General features: G+C 38.9%; 1 protein-coding gene across 1 annotated transcript in view; it reads left to right on the top strand.

Annotated features, from left to right (window-relative positions):
• clasp1a (cytoplasmic linker associated protein 1a) overlaps window positions 1–18,244 on the top strand; it is a 328,274-nt gene that overhangs the window by 117,432 nt on the left and 192,598 nt on the right. The window contains exon 8 of the mRNA XM_060827050.1: window positions 3,038–3,108. Coding sequence (XP_060683033.1) covers window positions 3,038–3,108 — 71 coding nt within the window. The remainder of the gene's footprint in view (window positions 1–3,037; window positions 3,109–18,244) is intronic.

The following is an 18,244-nucleotide window of genomic DNA, read 5'->3' as shown; positions in this document are numbered from 1 at the left end:
GGAATTTATTTGGTTCTATTCCTGCTGCTCCTGGTTGTCGGTTCTGGTTGTTTGTTTTAGACCTTGACCCAATGTACGAGCCATATGTGCTTGTTGGTAGAGTCTGTGGCTGAGTGCCATGCTTCTTGAAATTCTCTGGCTGTCCTCTGTTTAGCTTGTCCAATGATTGTTCTGTTGTCCTCGTTGAGTTTGTAATCCTTGTCATCTGTGTGTGGCTAGTAGGGACAGCTGGTTGTGGTGTTTAGTGGATAGTTGGTGATCGTGGTTGTGGATTGCTAGCTGTCTGCTTGTTTGTCCTATGTAGTGATGCATTCAGTCTTTGCATGGAATCTTGTAAATTACGTTTGTCTTGCACATAATGGATATTGAGTTTTTTGTCCTGGTGAGTTCTTGTCTGAGCATGGATGTCAGTTTTTCAAGATAGATTAGATTACTTACAGCGTGGAAACAGGCCCTTCAGCCCAACAAGTCCACACTGACCTGCCAAAGCACACCCCAGCCAGGCCCATTCCCCTACATTTACTCTTTCACTTACACTACGGACAAATTAGCAGAGGCAATTCCCCTAACCTGCACATTTTTGGATTGTGGGAGAAAACCGGAGCACCCGGAGGAAACCCACGCAGACACTGGGAGAATGTGCAAACTCCACACACAGAATTGCCTGAGGCGGGAATTGAACCCGGGTCTCTGGCACTGTGAGGCAACAGTGCTAACCACTGTGCCACCGTGCCGCCCATGGTTTATGGGCTGTCATGAATCTGTGTGGTCAGAGAAGTTTGGTTGTCAGTTCTGAGACATTATATCCATCATTTGCAAGATTAACGTAATTTACAAGACGGACTAGAAGAAAGTGAGGACTGCAGATACTGGAGATCAGAGCTGAAAAATGTGTTGCTGGAAAAGCGCAGCAGGTCAGGCAGCATCGAAGGAGAATCGATGTTTTGGGCATAAGCCCTTCTTCAGGAAGGGCTTATGCCCGAAACGTCGATTCTCCTGCTCCTTGGATGCTGCCTGATCTGCGCTTTTCCAGTAATTTACAAGACTCCATGCAAAGCTCAATAGGACAAACTGGCAGGCAAGTAGCAATCAGCATCCACGATCATCAACTAGCTACTAAACACCACGATCAGCTGTCCCTAGTAGCCACGTACACAGATGACAAGGACTGTAAATTTGACTGGGACAACACAGTGATCATAGAGCAAGCCAAACAGAGAATTTCTAGAAGCATGACACTTATTCACAGACTCCATCAACAAGCACATCGAACTAGACGCAATATACCGGCCACTACAACAAAGAACCGGAAGCAGCAGATGTGGAACCAAATAAATTCCAGAAGACACAATACAGCAGCACTTCAGAGGAGGTTCCAAAGCACTGAAGATCATATCCATTCAGGGGACAAAGCATCTGCAAATCAACTTCCCAGCTTGGAGAACATACCCACAGCTATGTTAATTATCAAATCTCTATTTCCTTGCCCTAACTTCATAAACTATTCTGTTTATATGCCATGCTAAGAACTTAATGTTACTATATTTTAAAATAAAATATTGCCGCTTTTGGACGTTGGATAATGGAATACTGTGTGGACCTCTTGAGGTCAGCATGTGGTAGCACATGTCAATATGTCTGTATTCCAGTCGTCATGAATGAGCCATCCTAGCAACCATCTAGCTTAAAGAGGATATTGTTCACAACATACTTTTCTGCTTGTCTTTATTGTGTCTGCAAATTTAGCTACCACACCCTCACTTCTCTCATCTAATTCATTGATGTGAATTGCAAAAATTTGAGGGTGCACCTCAGATTGCTACAAGGCCCCACTCATCACATGATGGCGATCAAAGAAAGACCCACTTGTTCATACTCCAGTTTCCACAAGCCAATCAACCTTTCATTGAATTGAATTTGTTGTCAAGTGTACCAAGGCACAGTGAAAAGCTTTGTATTGCGAGCAATAGAGGCAGATCACAGAGTTAAATAGCAGAGATAGTAAATAACAGGTAATCAGCGGCAAAAAAAACACAGGTACAGACGAATGTTAAGAGTTTGAGAGTCCATTCAGGCTAATATGTTATCCTCTCCACCATGATCTTCTGTTTTCAGAATCCCTTTTATGTGACACTTCGTTAATTGCCTTCTGGAAAATACAGTACATCAACTTTGCGAGGTACTCCTCAAAAGAAGTCTAATAAATTGATTAAACGTATTGGCCATGCTAAAATTACCCCATTGTGTTCAGGGATGTGCAGGTTAGCTAGGTTAACCATGCAGGATTATTGGAGGACTCTGGGTTGGATGTTGTTTGGACGGTTGATGCAAATTTGATGGGTGGAATGTGCTCTTTCTACACTCTAGGGATTTTCTGATTCCAGGTAAGCTGTTACAATCGATCCTTAAAGTTACAACTGGAACACACAGGATACTTGGGAAGAGACAGCATGGCTTGGTGAAGTGGAAATGTTTTTGTAAAGTTCTTGCCTAGAATCATAGAATCCCTACATTGTAGAAAGAGGGCACTCACCCCACCAAGTCTGCACCAACCCTCTGAGGAGCATCCAATTCAGAGCCCTTCAATAACCCTGCATGGCTAACTTACCTAACCTGCACACTATGGGGCAGTTTTTAGCATGGCCAATCCACCTCACCTACACATGTTTGAATGGTGGGAGGAAACCCACGTAGACAAGGAAAACTGGAAAAGACTTCCAGGCAAGGCTGGTGCTGTGAAGCAGCAGTGCGAACAATGTTCCACCATGCTGCCCACAAGCTCGTTGTTTTCTCCCTTCCTTTCCATGAATGACAGGATTATATTTTCTACTCTCCAGTCTGGTGGAACGACTACTTTGAAACTTAGCAACTACTATTCATGATTAAGTTCTTGCGGTTTCCATACTTAGTAAATTCAAGTATTTTGCTAATTTGTTCAAAAGTGCTCTTTAAGTGTGTAAAACAAATGCTTACGGATTTTGAGCATTTATCTTCTGTTTTATATGTTTACAATGTGCTATTTATTTTCTTTATCCAGGTTGAATGTAATTTTTGCAAAATTTGATGAGGTTCAGAAATCTGGAAATATGATTCTGTCTTCAGCAGCTGGTGAGTTAACTGGGCTGTTATTTTAATGCTGTCGTTGAAATTGGGACATTAAAGACCATGATGAGCTTCCAGATGACACGTGCAATCATCTGATGTTGTATTACTGGTGGAAGCCATTCTGAATTCAAACTCTCAAACTTGTGTTTAATTATTGGTAGAAGCATTTGACAAGTGCTTATTTGATTGGATGGGTTGTGGCTGAATCTAATTTTGTATTTTTGGGCAATGTTCTTTTTAAATTGAGAGACAGTGTGGAAAGAAAAAGTATGCGTAACAAAAATATTTAATACTTTTTGATTTAAAAAGGCTGCTTTTTCTTTCTGAATGATTATTGGATAATATCATGTTGTTAGACTTTTGAATAGTATCTCTGTAGTGTTTTATTTTCCTACACTAACATTGTTCATGCACTACATGTATTAAATGCTTGAAGTCATGTCCTTCTGTTGTCCCATCACAGCAATTTTATTTTTCTTATTTGCTCTGTTATGTACAAGACTATGATATCTAAATTAGATTAAATTCCCTACAGTATGGGAACAGGCCCTTTGGCCAAACAAGTCTACAATGACCCTCCGAAGAGTAACCTACCCAGACCCATTCCCCTACCCAACATTTACATCTGACTAATGCACCTAACATTATGGGCCATTTAACATGGCCAGTTCACCTGACCGAGTGTCTGTGTAGGTCCTTCAGGTAATAACCCATCAGTGTGGCTTGCTGTCAAATAGCTTTGTTAAAGGTGCTTCGCAGAAACATTAGGACACTCACTACTTTAAAACATTGCCAAATAAATGCAAGCTATTATTGTAAAGATTAACATTCCCCACTATCCTTATAGTGACTGTGTGAAAAGATTTATTTTAAGTGAATGGCCATTTACATTATGTTTTTGCTGGCTGTGCAGTTGCATCAGGATGCTGTGCGACTAGGCAGCTCAGAGAAAACATTGAGTCCTGATACCGTCAGGACATGCAAGGAAGGCCAACAAATGTCGTTTCACAGGCACCACCAAATGCTGAAGAAATTCTAAAAATGTCTCCTCTTTTAGGGGCAGCATGGTGGCTTAGTGGTTAGCACTACTGCCTCACAGTACCAGGGACCTGGGTTCGATTCCCTCCTCGGGGGACACTCTGTGTGGAGTTTACACATTCTCGCCTTGTATGTGTGGGTTTCCTCCCACACCCTCCGGGTGCTCCCATTTCCTCCCACAATCCAAAGATGTCAGGTGAACTGGTGGAGACTAGTACAATTATAACATTTAAAAGACATTTGGATGGGTATATGAATAGGGAGTGTTTAGAGGAATAGGGACTAAATTTATATAGGACATCTGGTCTGAATGGACAAGTTGGACTGAAGGGTTGGTTTCCATGCTGTATATCTCTGACTCTACAAAAGCAAGAATGGATAGAAATTGGGAACAAAGTTGGTTTAAGCTTTCTGGTTTGATGCAAAAGTAGGTAGTACCTTTTGATACAGTGATCAATATACCAAAAAGAGTTGAAGGTGGAAACAGAACTGAAACAAAGCAAAGAGAAAGTAAGGGCTGCAAGTGTTGGAGAGTCATTGGAAAGTGTGGCACTGGAAAAAGCTCAACAGGTCAGATAGTGTCCGAGGAGCAGGAGAGTCGGCATTTCAGGCGTAAGCCTTTTGTCATATTTCTAATGAAAGGTCAAGTCTCCTGCTCCTCAGATGCTGACTGACCTGCTGTGCTTTTTCCAGTGCCACACTTTTCAACCATGTATCTCCTGAAAAGGCAGGCTCATTCAGGAAACATGAGTTCCTGATGCAATACCCCTTGTTTTGGAGTCACGCAAATGTGTGGAGTAATTGGAAATGATGTTTAAGGTAAAACCAGATTTAGCTGGGCAGAAAAAGAGTGCTGATAGTTGGGTCTCATTGCATCCCAGTGTGAGAATGATGAGGTGTACTGGTGACTGATGACACTGTAAACAAACAATGTCCATAGTGCAGAGGACACTTTTAGGAAGTTGAAACCACAAACTTAAATTTAATTAATTGATGTAGATTAGAAGATGTTGCAGATGGCACAAAGGTTGGAGATGTCGTTGATAGTTTCGAGGGCTATTGCAGGTTGCAGCATGACATAGACAGGATGCAGAGCTAGGCTGAAAAATGGCAGATGAGTTCAACCTGGATAAATGCGAAGTGATGCATTTTGGAAGGTCGAACTTGCATGCTGAATGTAGGATTAAAGATATGATTCTAGGTAGTGTGGAGGAACAGAGGGACCGGGGTGTGCAGGTACATAGATCCCTCAAAATTGCCACCCAAATGGATAGGGTTGTTAAGAAAGCATATGATGTTTTGGCTTTCATTAATAGGGGGATTGAGTTTAAGAGGCGCGAGGTTTTGCTACAGCTCTACAAGTCCCTGGTGAGACCACACTTGGAATATCGTGTCCAGTTCTGGTCGCCCTACTATAGGAAAGATACAGAGGCTTTGGAGAGGGTGCAAAGAAGGTTTACCAGAATGCTGTCTGGACTGGGGGGCTTGCCTTATAAAGAAAGTTTGAAAAAGCTCGGACTTTTCTCTCTGGAGAGAAGGAGGAAGAGAGGAGACCTGATCGAGGTATACAAGATAATGACAGGAATAGATAGCCAGAGACTCTTCCCCAGGGCAGGATTGACGGGTACGAGGGGGTCATAGTTTGAAAATATTAGGGGTACGGTATAGATTAGATTAGATTACTTACAGTGTGGAAACGGGCCCTTCGGCCCAACAAGTCCACTCCGACACGCCGAAGCGCAATCCACCCAGACCCATTCCCCTACGTTTACCACTTCACCCAACACTACGGGCACTTTAGCATGGCCAATTCACCTAAATTGCACATTTTTGGACTGTGGGAGGAAACTGGAACACCCGGAGGAAACCCACACAGACACAGGGAGAATTGCAAACTCAACACAGTCAGTCGCTGGGTCTCTGGCGCTGTGAGGCAGCAGTGCTAACCACTGTGCCGCCATATAGAGGAGACGTCAGAGGTAGGCTCTTTACGCAGAGAGTTGTGAGAATGTGTTGCCAGTGGTGGTGGTGGAAGCAGAGTCATTGGGACATTTAAGTGACTGCTGGGCAGGCACATGGAGAGCAGTGAGTTGAGGGGTGTGTAGGTTAAGTTATTATATTTTACATTAGGATTAAACCTCGACACAACATCGTGGGCCAAAGGGCCTGTTCTGTGCTGTACTTTTCTATGTTGTCGGAATGAAAATCTAGCCTGGATCAGAAGAAGCGTATTGTAGGGATCTCACTTCTAGTTTTTTCTTTACTTTTCTCAATTTTTCTTCCTTTTTTTTGTTTTTCTCTTTTCATGTTAGTGGAAGAATAGCCATCAGTTGCTGCACTCTATCCCTGAAATTTCTGGGAAAATGCAGCCCCATATTCCACCACTCGTGCTTCCTTCCATCTTCCCACTATCATCTTTCCTCTAGCACCATTCAACTTTATTGCTATCCCTATCTCTTCCCTTTTTGAACTATTCACTGAACTCTAACCTCAAATTCCCTTGTTCCGTTGTACGGTTTGCCCCGCCTTTTTTCATGTCTGCTGTCTGCATGTTTGCAAGAGCTCACGTGACTCTCTCCCATGTGGGTATTCACACACTCTATATTCTAAATGGAGCAAATGTTTTCCTTAACCGTAATTTATTACTCTTCCTCCTTCCACATTCCACGTTCATTGCTCTTTCAGCCTCCTGTTTGCTCCATTTATTTATTTTCAAAAATTCAGTTAGTTGTGAAGTTGAACAAATAAACACCAAATTGTTTCTTGCTTTCACACAGTGCCTCTTTAAAAATTCAGTATGTAAACTCAAAAGTGACCTTTTTGAAATTGACTGTTATTCAAATCATCGAGCCACACAACTGAACATATACCGTTAAAAGCTGAAGAAAGTAAACTTGTTTCATACAGCTGATTGCTGCTATTTGTATCCTGAGAACTAACATACACTGCCAAGATGTCGTTAACCAAATATCCTTACAGCATCCAAGATCTGGCCTGAATATCAAATGCAAATAATTTTTGTTTTGGATATGCTGAGTTCATTTAAGTTAAAACCTCACTAAAGGCATTAAAATAATCCAAGTCAAGTGATGGATAACTTTGTTTAAAATCTTTGTCTTATTTGGATATTGGAGACATTGCAACTGCTGAGGAAAAAGTGACAGAAGAAAAACGCGAGTGATATGTAGGGTAAAAGTCACCTTGTTGGCAGATTATTAAATTGCAGGGTGATAGATTTCATTTATGCAAACACGTTATAAATCTGGACACAGAAATTTTATATTCTGACTAAGGAAGTTTTAATGATGACAACTGACAGATGCAAAATCAGATATTTTAGTAGGAAATTGAATTGACATTGAGGTTTTGTTTAACATATAAGTTATACTTGACTTCTGTAAAAAGTGAAGCTAACATATGGAAACTATATATAGTGGAAATTAAATCTATCAGTATAAAAACATTTGGGTAGCTATAAAGTGTTCTAATGTTGACTGTGTAACTTAAGGGCATTTAAATGATCCAGCCTAATGTTATAAAAGTGCTGTAAACACTGCAAGGTTTCAGAGAATGAAGAATTTCATCTTGATGCTGTTCACGTTTTGAGATGTGATGTCTTGTATTGGAAATTTTTTCTGTGACTATGGGAATCAGAATTTTGAAGAGATGTTTTCATGGATGAAAATCCTCATTGTTTAGTAACTGTCATATTGGGCATTAAAATGTCTTTGAGCTAAGATGTAAACTGGAGTCTATGAACTTCTTCATTATAAAACAAATGACAAGTAGTCCAATTTTGCTTCCATTAATTGCTGGCTTCTTGCAATAAGGAACTTGAGCTGAGAGTTTTGAATTTAAATTTGAGGTTGCTGAGTGGAATTATATTTTTGAATCATTGCTTTCGGTTAATTATGCAGATGGTTTTTTTTAAACACCCTAAAGAGATATTCTATTTCGAGAGTGCAAGTGTTTGCAATTGGGGATCATCTAGTGTCTCCATTCAGATATTTCCTCTCTGGTGATATGTAATTTATGTTCAATCTTTTGTGCTGGTTTGCAGTGACTCATGGCAACATGCTATGAAACAAGCATACCTGTCAATCAGTGTAAATGAATTTAGAAATTTCATTCAGATGCACAAGAAGAGACTCTAGATATTTGAGTTTGTATGAAAAATAATAGTTTGTTTCAGTGCTCCCAATCTTCATGTTGGGGAAAAGGATTGCTTTTTGAAAAGATGTTGTACAGCGTACATTTTCTGGGCCAACCCAGTTCTCCACGTTTTGTTCTATTATAAACCATCAAATGAAGGAAATATTGAGAGCTGGGTTAATTTGAAGGTTGGGCTTTCACTATAAATGTTGACCCTTGTTTGAAAAGAAGTTGGCGTCGTTAACATTGATGTTGATTGACAGTTGGTGTCTGTTTGACTGGGGAGGGTTTGATTGAATTTTACCCTGTTGACACTAAATCCTCTGACTTCAGAGCTAACACTGAGCACTGTATTGTGTAGACTGGTGTTAGATATGACTATTGGTGAAGGTAAGATTTAAACTGAAATTTGCCAGTTTAAAATCAGATGCATAATTTGTCAGCGATAATTGATATGCGTAAGTTTAGTATTTGAAAGAATCAACAGACATGTCAAGTAAAATGAAGAAAAAAGATGCTGAGTACAGTTGTAAAAAAAATTTCAATTTTTGACAATACACATATTAGTTAAAAAACACGTGTGGTAGTTGGCCTTTATAGTTAACAGAAGAAATGATTTATCCTTTTCTGTTGACTGAATTCATGAGTTATTTTCTACATAAGAAATGTACATCGTTCTGTTGGGAGCTGGTTTTTAAAATAAGGTAACTCAACAAATCATGACTAACGCATAACTGCTTCAAAATACAAGTATCAGATGTCAGTTGTTTATTTACTTTGATATATTTTGATATAAATATTGGCTAATTTTGTTCTGAGTGCTTTTAATAGCTTGTAGAATTCTAGGGTGCAGTTTTAACATAATTCTGCTAAATTTCCATTTGATTCCTTTAGACTTCAGAAATTTTCCATTGTGATGTATTGTTTGTCTCCAGCCAGCAACAAATACTTGTAGGTTATAAATTTACTTGATTATCCCTTTAAAGTATTTCTAAAACAAACTTCGAAATGTTAATGCATGGGGACAATTTAATAAGTTATTGATAGTCTGTTGAATTTTGTAGAGACCATCTCCTTAATAATTAGAATGATTAAGCTCCTTTCTACGTTTTTGTACATTTAGAGCATATCTTAGTTGAGGGATCATTCATGAGGGATCATTCATTTGTGAGTTTGTAGAATTTGTTTACTTTGCAGGACATTAAGTACAGTGGATCTGCTATCTTGTTGGACATGACTTGATAGATTACCTTGTAACTTGTTGAGATTGTACACAGTGAGAATAACGCTATTAACTTGATAGCTACTTTGCATCAGCTGTTTCCAGCATCTTGTGTGTGAATATTAAGTTCAATTTGTGCATTGTTACCAGGCATTGGTCTGATTCTTTAAAAAAATGTTTGAAAGTTATTTACAAAATTTATTTTTGTTGCTCTTTGAATGCAAGAGTTGCATGTTGACTTCATTTAAAGAAATTTACTGTTAATTTAAGTTTTTGGTTTTTTTTGAATGGTTATTTCTTTCACCCCTATGTCGGGAATAAGATCCTGTGGAGAAGATAAAATGAGGATTAAAATTAAGACCTTTTCCTGCTCTCTTGGCTATCACTTGCAGTCACGTCCTCATCTGGGAGGGTTGAGGTCAGCAGTTTTAATGTACTTATTGAGCTGATATTTAATACGACAGCAGCAGGCTCAGATTTGACTCCTGCTGTCTGTGAAATTGCCATCTGCTTTATTTATTGATGTCAGAGAGCAACACCATTCAACATTATGGTTGCCTGCTTTTCTAAACTATACCAGCCTCCACATTTCAACAAACATGGCTTCAATTTCCACTCCTGCATGGTTGTCTCTAACTCTGGTGTCCCCTAAGGATCTATTCTTGGAAATCTTCTATTTCTCATCTTCACACTGTTCCTTGATCATATCATCTGAAAACACTGCATCAGTTTTCACGTGTAGGCTGATAGCATCTTGTTTTATTTCAATACCATCTCTCTCAGATTGAACTGTCATTGTTGGAATTTTTTGATTACTTCTCTGATATTTGGTACTAGATGAGTTGAAATTTCCTTCGATTAAATATTGCAAGCACCAAAAATACTCCTTACATTCCATCTCTCTTTCTGACAAGTACGAATGATGTTCTGGTGTTTAATTTGACTTTGAGATGAGCTTCAAATGTACGTTTGTGGCACCTAAGGCCACTGCTTTCACCCTGTAGTATTACTTGACTTTACCTTGATTTTGCTTTATCTGTTGAGATGCTCATTTGTGCATTTACTAACTCTATACTTGACTATTCAAGCGTTGAATTCATTGGTGTGTCTCACTGTACCCAAAACTGTCTTAAATTTCACCATGTCCCATGCCTAATTTACCCATGTGCTTTCTGATCTACATTTGGGCTAAGAACATATTGATTTAAAATTCTCATCTTTTGCTTTCAAATTCCCCTTTGACCTCGCATTCTCTCCACAGCCACTTTGTAATCTCCTCTAGCCCACAATCCTCCAAGATATCAAAGAAGTATTACACCATGAAATGTCTTGGTATGTTTCATATTGAAGGAGCTACACAAATACAAGTTATTTATCTTTTCAGCTATTAACTTTATTTCTATTTTCTCCTGTTTGGATCATTCTGAATACAGGTTCAAAAAAATCTATGAAGTTATAATTCCAGAGGCTGTTCAAGTCAATTATTGCTTTTGTAAAAAATATCAGACTCAAATGTAATTTAGTAATTGGATGTGTTTCTGTAAGGCCTGGAGGCAAAGTTACAGCATGAAGCAATATTGTGTAAGCAAGATATGCAATCACTAGTTTAATAAAAATCTGTATTGTAATATATACTGTGGTGTTTAAATGCTGTAAATAAACTCGACATCTTGGAAATACTCCTGGAAATGTATACTTTACATGATTGAAATCGCTAGATTATTTGTAAATTGAACCTATTTATTACATTCTTATTTTGATCTCCTGAAGGAAAGGGAGAACCCAATTTGCAGTTCTTTAGAGATTTAATTTTTCTGTTTTGACTTGTTTTCTCATCAGCTTCTGTGTGGTTCATAAGTTATTAATGCATGTCATAAATTCAAAATGAAAATCGTGAAATAGTAAAGCAGCACAAACTTAATTTGGTTTATCAAGTTTGTACTGCCTGACATGACTCAGCAATTATACCCGTTCCCCTATCCTTTCCAATAACTTTGTTTTTTCTTTCTCTACAAGTGTATATCCAATTTCTCTTTGAAAGCTACTACTGCGTTCACCTCTTTCAAACCGTATACTCCATATCATAACAGCTTGCTGTGCGACTTTATTGCTCATACTGCCCAAGTCTTCGAGTCAGTATGAATATTGGTATAGAGAGATGATTGAATATGCGTATTATTTCCTTGGTTGTTGCTGAATGCAGAAGTTGGCTATATTCTCTCTCTCTCTCTCTCTCTCTCTCTCTCTCTCTCTCACATAAGATTATTGATTCAGTGTCTTATAGCTGTGGTATTCTACAGTGACAGTGAGAATAATGACTTTAGTTTGAAAACGTATGACTTTTAAAACTTATAGTTGTAGTAATGGAGCAACTTGAAACATGTAATTACCTGTTCTATGCTGCAGCTATGCAGTAGTAAGAAATTGATCTTGTGGTAATGTTGTTCATATTTTCACTCCTTAGTGTTAAATATTCTTTTCATGCAATAAGCGAAATTTCTTTAAAAAAACACCAAATGTGTCTAAAGCTGGCAGTTCACTATTTTGCATTATCCAACCATGAGATCGGACTGGTCTTGAAATAAAGCTCTACCTCTGCATGGAAACATAAATTGTATAATCTTTGGTACAATTTGCAGAAATTTCTTAATGAAATTTACAAAGCAGCTAGATTTTGGGGAATCTTAGTTTCACTGTTTTCTTTTAAGTCAAATAATAATCCTTGAACCATTTTATTTTCCCTAAAATGTAACCTTTAGTGCAAAATTGACCTTGTAATTTATAATACATAACCGGTGTGATATTGAAGCATCTAATTTTGGTTTCACTTTATGAAGTGCTGACATCAGAAACTGTATGATCGAAGAAAATGTGGTGGGATGAGGAATTATTAAGTTTGCAGATGACATGAAGATTGGCTGGGTGGTTGATAGTGAGGAAGAAGTTCATGGTTTAAGGAGAGTGTAGACTGGCCACAAGGGCATATCAGTGGTAGATGGAATTTCATATTGGAAAATTAAACAAGGTAAGGGAATACTCAATGACTTGACTAACTCTGCTTTCTCCTGACAGATGCTGCCAGATCTGAGTTTCTTCAGTAATTTCTGTTTTTGTCTTTACCAAAATGTTGCCTGGCATGGAGCAGATTACTTTTGAAGAGAGGCCAGATAAGCTCAGGTTGTTTTCTGGGGTGGGTGGGGAGGTAAGAGAAGCTAATGTTGTTTAAAATTACGAGGGGTGTGCACAAAGTGGAGGGAAGGCTGCTGTTCCCCTTAGTTGAAGAGTCAATAACAAGGGTCCATAATTTTAAGGTGAAAGGCAGGATTTGTGGAGGGGACTTGAGGAAAACATTTTTTCATCCAGAGGGTGGTGAAAATCTGCAATTCACAGCCTCGGAGCATAGTTGAGGCCTAGATATCAGAACCTTTTAAAAAGCACTTGGGATAAGCACATGTCATAACATTCAAGGCTGTGGGACACAAATGCTGAAAACTGGGACTGGTGTATTTGAGAGTAGCATTTGTCTCTGCACTATATGATTCTGCAAGTGACATAGAATAAGCCATTTGTGACCTAGTGACTCAATCTACTTCATGTATTGGCTGAAGAAAATCCCCCCATTACATAGGTGAAGTCAGGCAAGTCAAGAAAGAGCAGAAGTGACCAACTAAAATAACAACTTGTGTCTTCTGACTTGTCAGCAAACATTATACAATTGGTAAATTATTTCACTGTCCATGTGTTCTTGAACTTGAATCATTTTTATTTTAGTTCATGCTGTAAGTGCTTTCAGCAACAATTTATATTTTCTTTTTATTTGATTTGTTTCCACATATAAAAATTGTAAATTGCATATTTGTGAAATACTTTGGGTACTCTAAATAATAGGACAAAGGGAACAAAATGCTCTTTTTCAGAAAAACTACGACCTCACAAGGGCATGATTTCTGCAACAATGTTTCCCATTTTGGTTCAATAATGGCAGGGTGTTAACCTATACATAAAGCAGGCATCTCCTCAGTTTGATTCTGCATAACTTGCAGCCAGCTCAATGACAATGTTGCCAAATATGGAACTAATATTTCCAGGACTGGGCCAGTAAAAGTTGTATCCAGTAAAAGTCAGCATGGTTTCCATTTTTAATCATTAATGGCAACTGGAAGATGCATGTTTTGTGATGAAAATTCAGTTCAGGTTCAACTAAAATGCCTTTCAGTGTGTGTATATATAAATATTGGCATTAATGAAAGTTGGTTAATACCATGATGCTGGCTCATGTGCTACAAGGGGACATAAATTTAAGGTGAAGGGTGGAAGGTATGGGGGCATGTCAGGGGTAGGTTCTTTACCCAGAGAGTGGTGGGTGCATGGAATGCGCTGCCTGTGAGAGTGGCAGAGTCAGAATCATTGGTGGCCTTTAAGCAGCAACTGGATAGGTACATGAATAGATGCTTAAGCTAGGACAAATGTTCGGCACAACATCGTGGGCCGAAGGGCCTGTTCTGTGCTGTATTGTTCTATGCTCTATGTATATGGCACTATCTGCACAGTCAAGAAAGTCAATTTTAAAAACAATAAAATTGCTTCCAACTTGATTCCTTAGCAATGTATAATGCAGCAAGAAGTAAGCAAGTGCCCAGATTATGCCAAGTATGTCTCAAAACCACAACACACCATAGTTGGGAATGTAATAGAGTGGATTCCATGAAATCATTTCATACAAGATACTGCGATGTTTCCATTTGGGGGAAAAAAAACCACTTGTGTCATGTGGAATCTTGAATCATTAAATTGTCTGATCCATGATCAAAATAATGGTACCTATCTTGTAATAATGAACTTTAAATTCATATTTATTTTAAATCCTAGACTACATGATGATTCTTTAAATTGCTTCTTGTGATTTTAAATACAAAGGGTGCTTAAAGTGCAATAAAATGCTGACCGTTATTGAGTTAATGAAATGGCATTTATTAAAGACTTCCAACACTTAAGTTAAATAATATGTGACGCACTGTCTTAAAACATACCTGTCGCTCAAACTGAATTTGGCACTTAGTTCTAATGATTGCAGTCCTCACTGTTTTTATCTGACTGAACGAATTCTGGTTTGGTGTCTCATTGTTTTGTTTTGCAAAGTACTTGCGAAACATGTTGGGGCAGTTTCATGACATGCTGTATAATATGTAAGTTGTATCAATGGAGTCATACAGCCTTACAGCATGGAAAAAGGCCCTTTGGTACAAATTGTTCAAGCCGACTAGATATCCTAAATAAATCTAGTCCTGTTTGCCAACTTTTGGCCCATGTCCTTTTAAACCTTTCCTATTCACATACCCATCCAGTTAACTTTTAAATGTTAAAAATCACACAACACCAGGTAATAGTCCAACAGGTTTATTTCCAAGTACCAGCTTTTGGAGCACTGCTCCAGGTAGCTGTGGAATAGGATTATAGCACACAGAATTTTTAGCAGAAGGTCACAGTGTCATACCACTGAAATGATATATTGAACAAACCGAGATTGCTGTCAAGTCTTTCCCCTTTTCGAATGGGTTGCAGGTTCATTAATATGTAAATCTCAGAACTTCTTTCAAGTAACATTCTCAATATAACATAAGGTTTTATAAAAGAAAGGTGACATCTCAGCAATTGGACTATAACTTGGTGGTTGTGTGATCTTTAACTTGGTCCACCCAAGTCCAACACTGGCACCTCCACATCATGGCTTTTAAATGTTGTAGGGTAAAAAATGAGGTCTGCAGATGCTGGAGATCACAGTTGAAAATGTGTTGCTGGTTAAAGCACAGCAGGTCAGGCAGCATCCAAGGAATAGGAAATTCGACGTTTCAGGCATAAGCCCTTCATCCTGTCTTAAATCTATCATCCCTCAATTTGTGCAAACTCCACACAGACAGTTGCCTGAGTCGGGAATTGAACCCGGGTCTCTGGAGCTGTGAGGCAGCAGTGCTAACCACTGTGCCACCGTACCACCTCTCAGAATGTTTCCAATGCAATTCCAATCTTCCTCAAGTAAGGGTACCAAGACCAAACCATTTCTTTCACAATAAATGCCAAAATTCCATTTGCCCTCGTTATTATCTGCGATACCTGCATGCTTGCTTTCTGTGACTCGTACACAAGGACACACACATCCCTCTGGACTGAAGCATTTTGAAGTTTCCTTTCTATTATTATGACCAATTAAATAACTTGAACACTTATCCACATTTAATTCCATCTGCCACATTTTGGCTTATTCACCAAGTCTACCCATATCCATTTGTAAATTTCTTATTTCTTCATTGCAGCATATTTTCCTGCCTATTTTAGTGTCATCTGCCAATTTACCTATATTATATTCTATCCCTGCATACAAGTCATGAGCACAGGTTGTAAATAGTTGGTGCCTGAGGACTGAACCCTGTGGTAGCCCACTAGTTACAGTTTGCCAATCAGAAAATGACCCATGTATCCAGACTTTTGTCTTTCTTTTGGTTAGCCAGTCCTCTGTCCAGACGAATGTATTTGCCCAACCCCACATGTCTCGCCTTGTGTATTAATGGTTTGCGTGCCATGTTATCAAATGCCTCTGGAAGTTCAGCTATACTGCATCTGTAGGACTCCCATCAACTTTTCTTGTTGCACCTTTGAAAAACCCAGAACTCTGATAACTTTAGTCAAACATAATTTACCCATCTGTTTAAAAATAAATTCTAACTCTGGATTGTGTACTGACTTTCCAAGTATCCTGTTACTAATTTCTTAAGCATGGATTCTCATGGCTTTGTGCATCGGAAATGATTTTTCACAAACTTGATTGAGGTTTTTGAAGAAGTACCAAAGAGGATTGATGAGGGCAGAGTAGTAAACGGGATCTATATGGACTTCAGTAAGGCGTTCGACAAGATTCGCCATGGGAGGCTGGTTAGCAAGGTTAGATCTCATGGAATACAGGGAGAACTAGCCAATTGGATATAGAACTGGCTCAAAGGTAGAAGCCAGAGGGTAGTGGTGGAGGGTTGTTTTTCAGACTGGAGGTCTGGAACGAGTGGAGTGCCACAGGGATTGGTACTGGATCCACTATGTTTCATCATTTATATAAATTATTTTGATGTGAGCTTAAGTTTGTAAGTTTGCAGATGACGCCAAAATAGGAGGTGTAGTGGACAGCAAAGAAGCTTACCTGGGATTACAATGGGATCTTGATCAGATGAGCCAATGGGCTGAGGAGTGGCAGATGGAGTTTAATTTTGATAAATATGAGGTGCTGCATTTTGGGAAAGCAAATCTTAGCAGGACTTATACACTTAATAGTAAGATTCTGGAGAATGTTGTTGAACAGAGACACCTTGGAGTGCAGGTTCACAGTTCCTTGAAAGTGGAGTCACAGGTAGTCAGGATTGTGAAGAAGGCGTTTGGTATGCTTTCCTTTATTGGTCAGAGTATTGAGTACAGGAGTTAGGAGGTCATGTTGTGGCTGTATAGGACATTGATTAGGCCCCTGTTGGAATATTGCATGCAATTCTGGTCATCTTCATATCTGAAGGATGTTGTGAAACTTAAAAGGATTCAGAAAAGAGTTATAAGGGATTTGAGCTAAAGGGAGAGGTTGAATAGGCTAGGCCTGTTTTCCCTGGAAGCTGAGGGGTGACTTTATAAAGGATTATAAAATCATGAGCGGCGTGGATAGGATAAATAGACAATGTCTTTTTCCTGGGATGGAGGAGTCCAGAACTAGAGGGCATAGGTTTAGGGTGAGAGGGGAAAGATACAAAAGAGACCTAAGGGACAACTATCTCTGCTCCCACTTCCTGTAAGATTGTCTGATATAGACCATGGGGACTGGTTTGCCTTTAATCTCAATAGTTTGATCAGTACTTTTTCTTAAGTGAAAATAATAGTTTTATGTTCCTCCATTTCTGTAATTTCTACATGACATTACCTGTCATATCAGGATGGGTCGACTCAGTGGTTAGTACTGCTGCTTTGAGCACCAGGGACCTATGTTCAATTCCAGCTGTGGGTAACTGTGTGGAGCTTGCACATTCTACCGTGTCTGTGGGGGTTTCCTCCCATCGTCCATAGATATGTGGGTTAGATGGATTTTTCCATGCCAATTGCCCATAGTGTCCAGAGATGTGCAGGCAAGGTAGGTTAGCCATGGGAAATGCAGGGTTACAGGAATAGGATAAGGTAATTGGTCTGCGTGGAATTTCTTTGTAGGGTCGATGTTCTGTGATAGATTTACATGATGGAGGATCTGGAAACTGAAGCAAATATTGTTCTAATGCCTGTGCAAATCTTTCTTCTGCACTGTCAACTCTGCAGTCTTGTGCTCTGAGGGGCCAATGCTCATTTTAGCTATAATCTTTTTGCTGTTGATGTTTTTATATTTTGCACTTGTCATCATTTATAATTAACCTTTTAGTTTGTTTTTTACTGGTTTAGTAACCCTTTTTTGGTCTTTGTTTTCACTTACCTTTGCAATGTGATATACCTTAGTTTTGTCCTGGTGTTATCTTTAACTTTCTTGCTTTCCCATTTTTCCTCCCTCTCTTAGAATCGTTCTTCCTTTCTGGGATATATTTATTTGGGAGGAATTGAATATTTTCTTAAATATATATCACTGTTCAACTATCATCTCTCAATCTTTCTGCCCAGTCCCTTAAGGCTAAATATGTCTGTGCTTATCTAATTATCTCTTTTAACACCAGAAAACTAATG

Source organism: Hemiscyllium ocellatum, chromosome 7 (assembly GCF_020745735.1).
Source record: "Hemiscyllium ocellatum isolate sHemOce1 chromosome 7, sHemOce1.pat.X.cur, whole genome shotgun sequence".
NCBI lineage: Eukaryota > Metazoa > Chordata > Chondrichthyes > Orectolobiformes > Hemiscylliidae > Hemiscyllium > Hemiscyllium ocellatum.
Note: the sequence above shows the minus strand (reverse complement) of the source record. Positions and strands in the feature narration are given on the sequence as shown.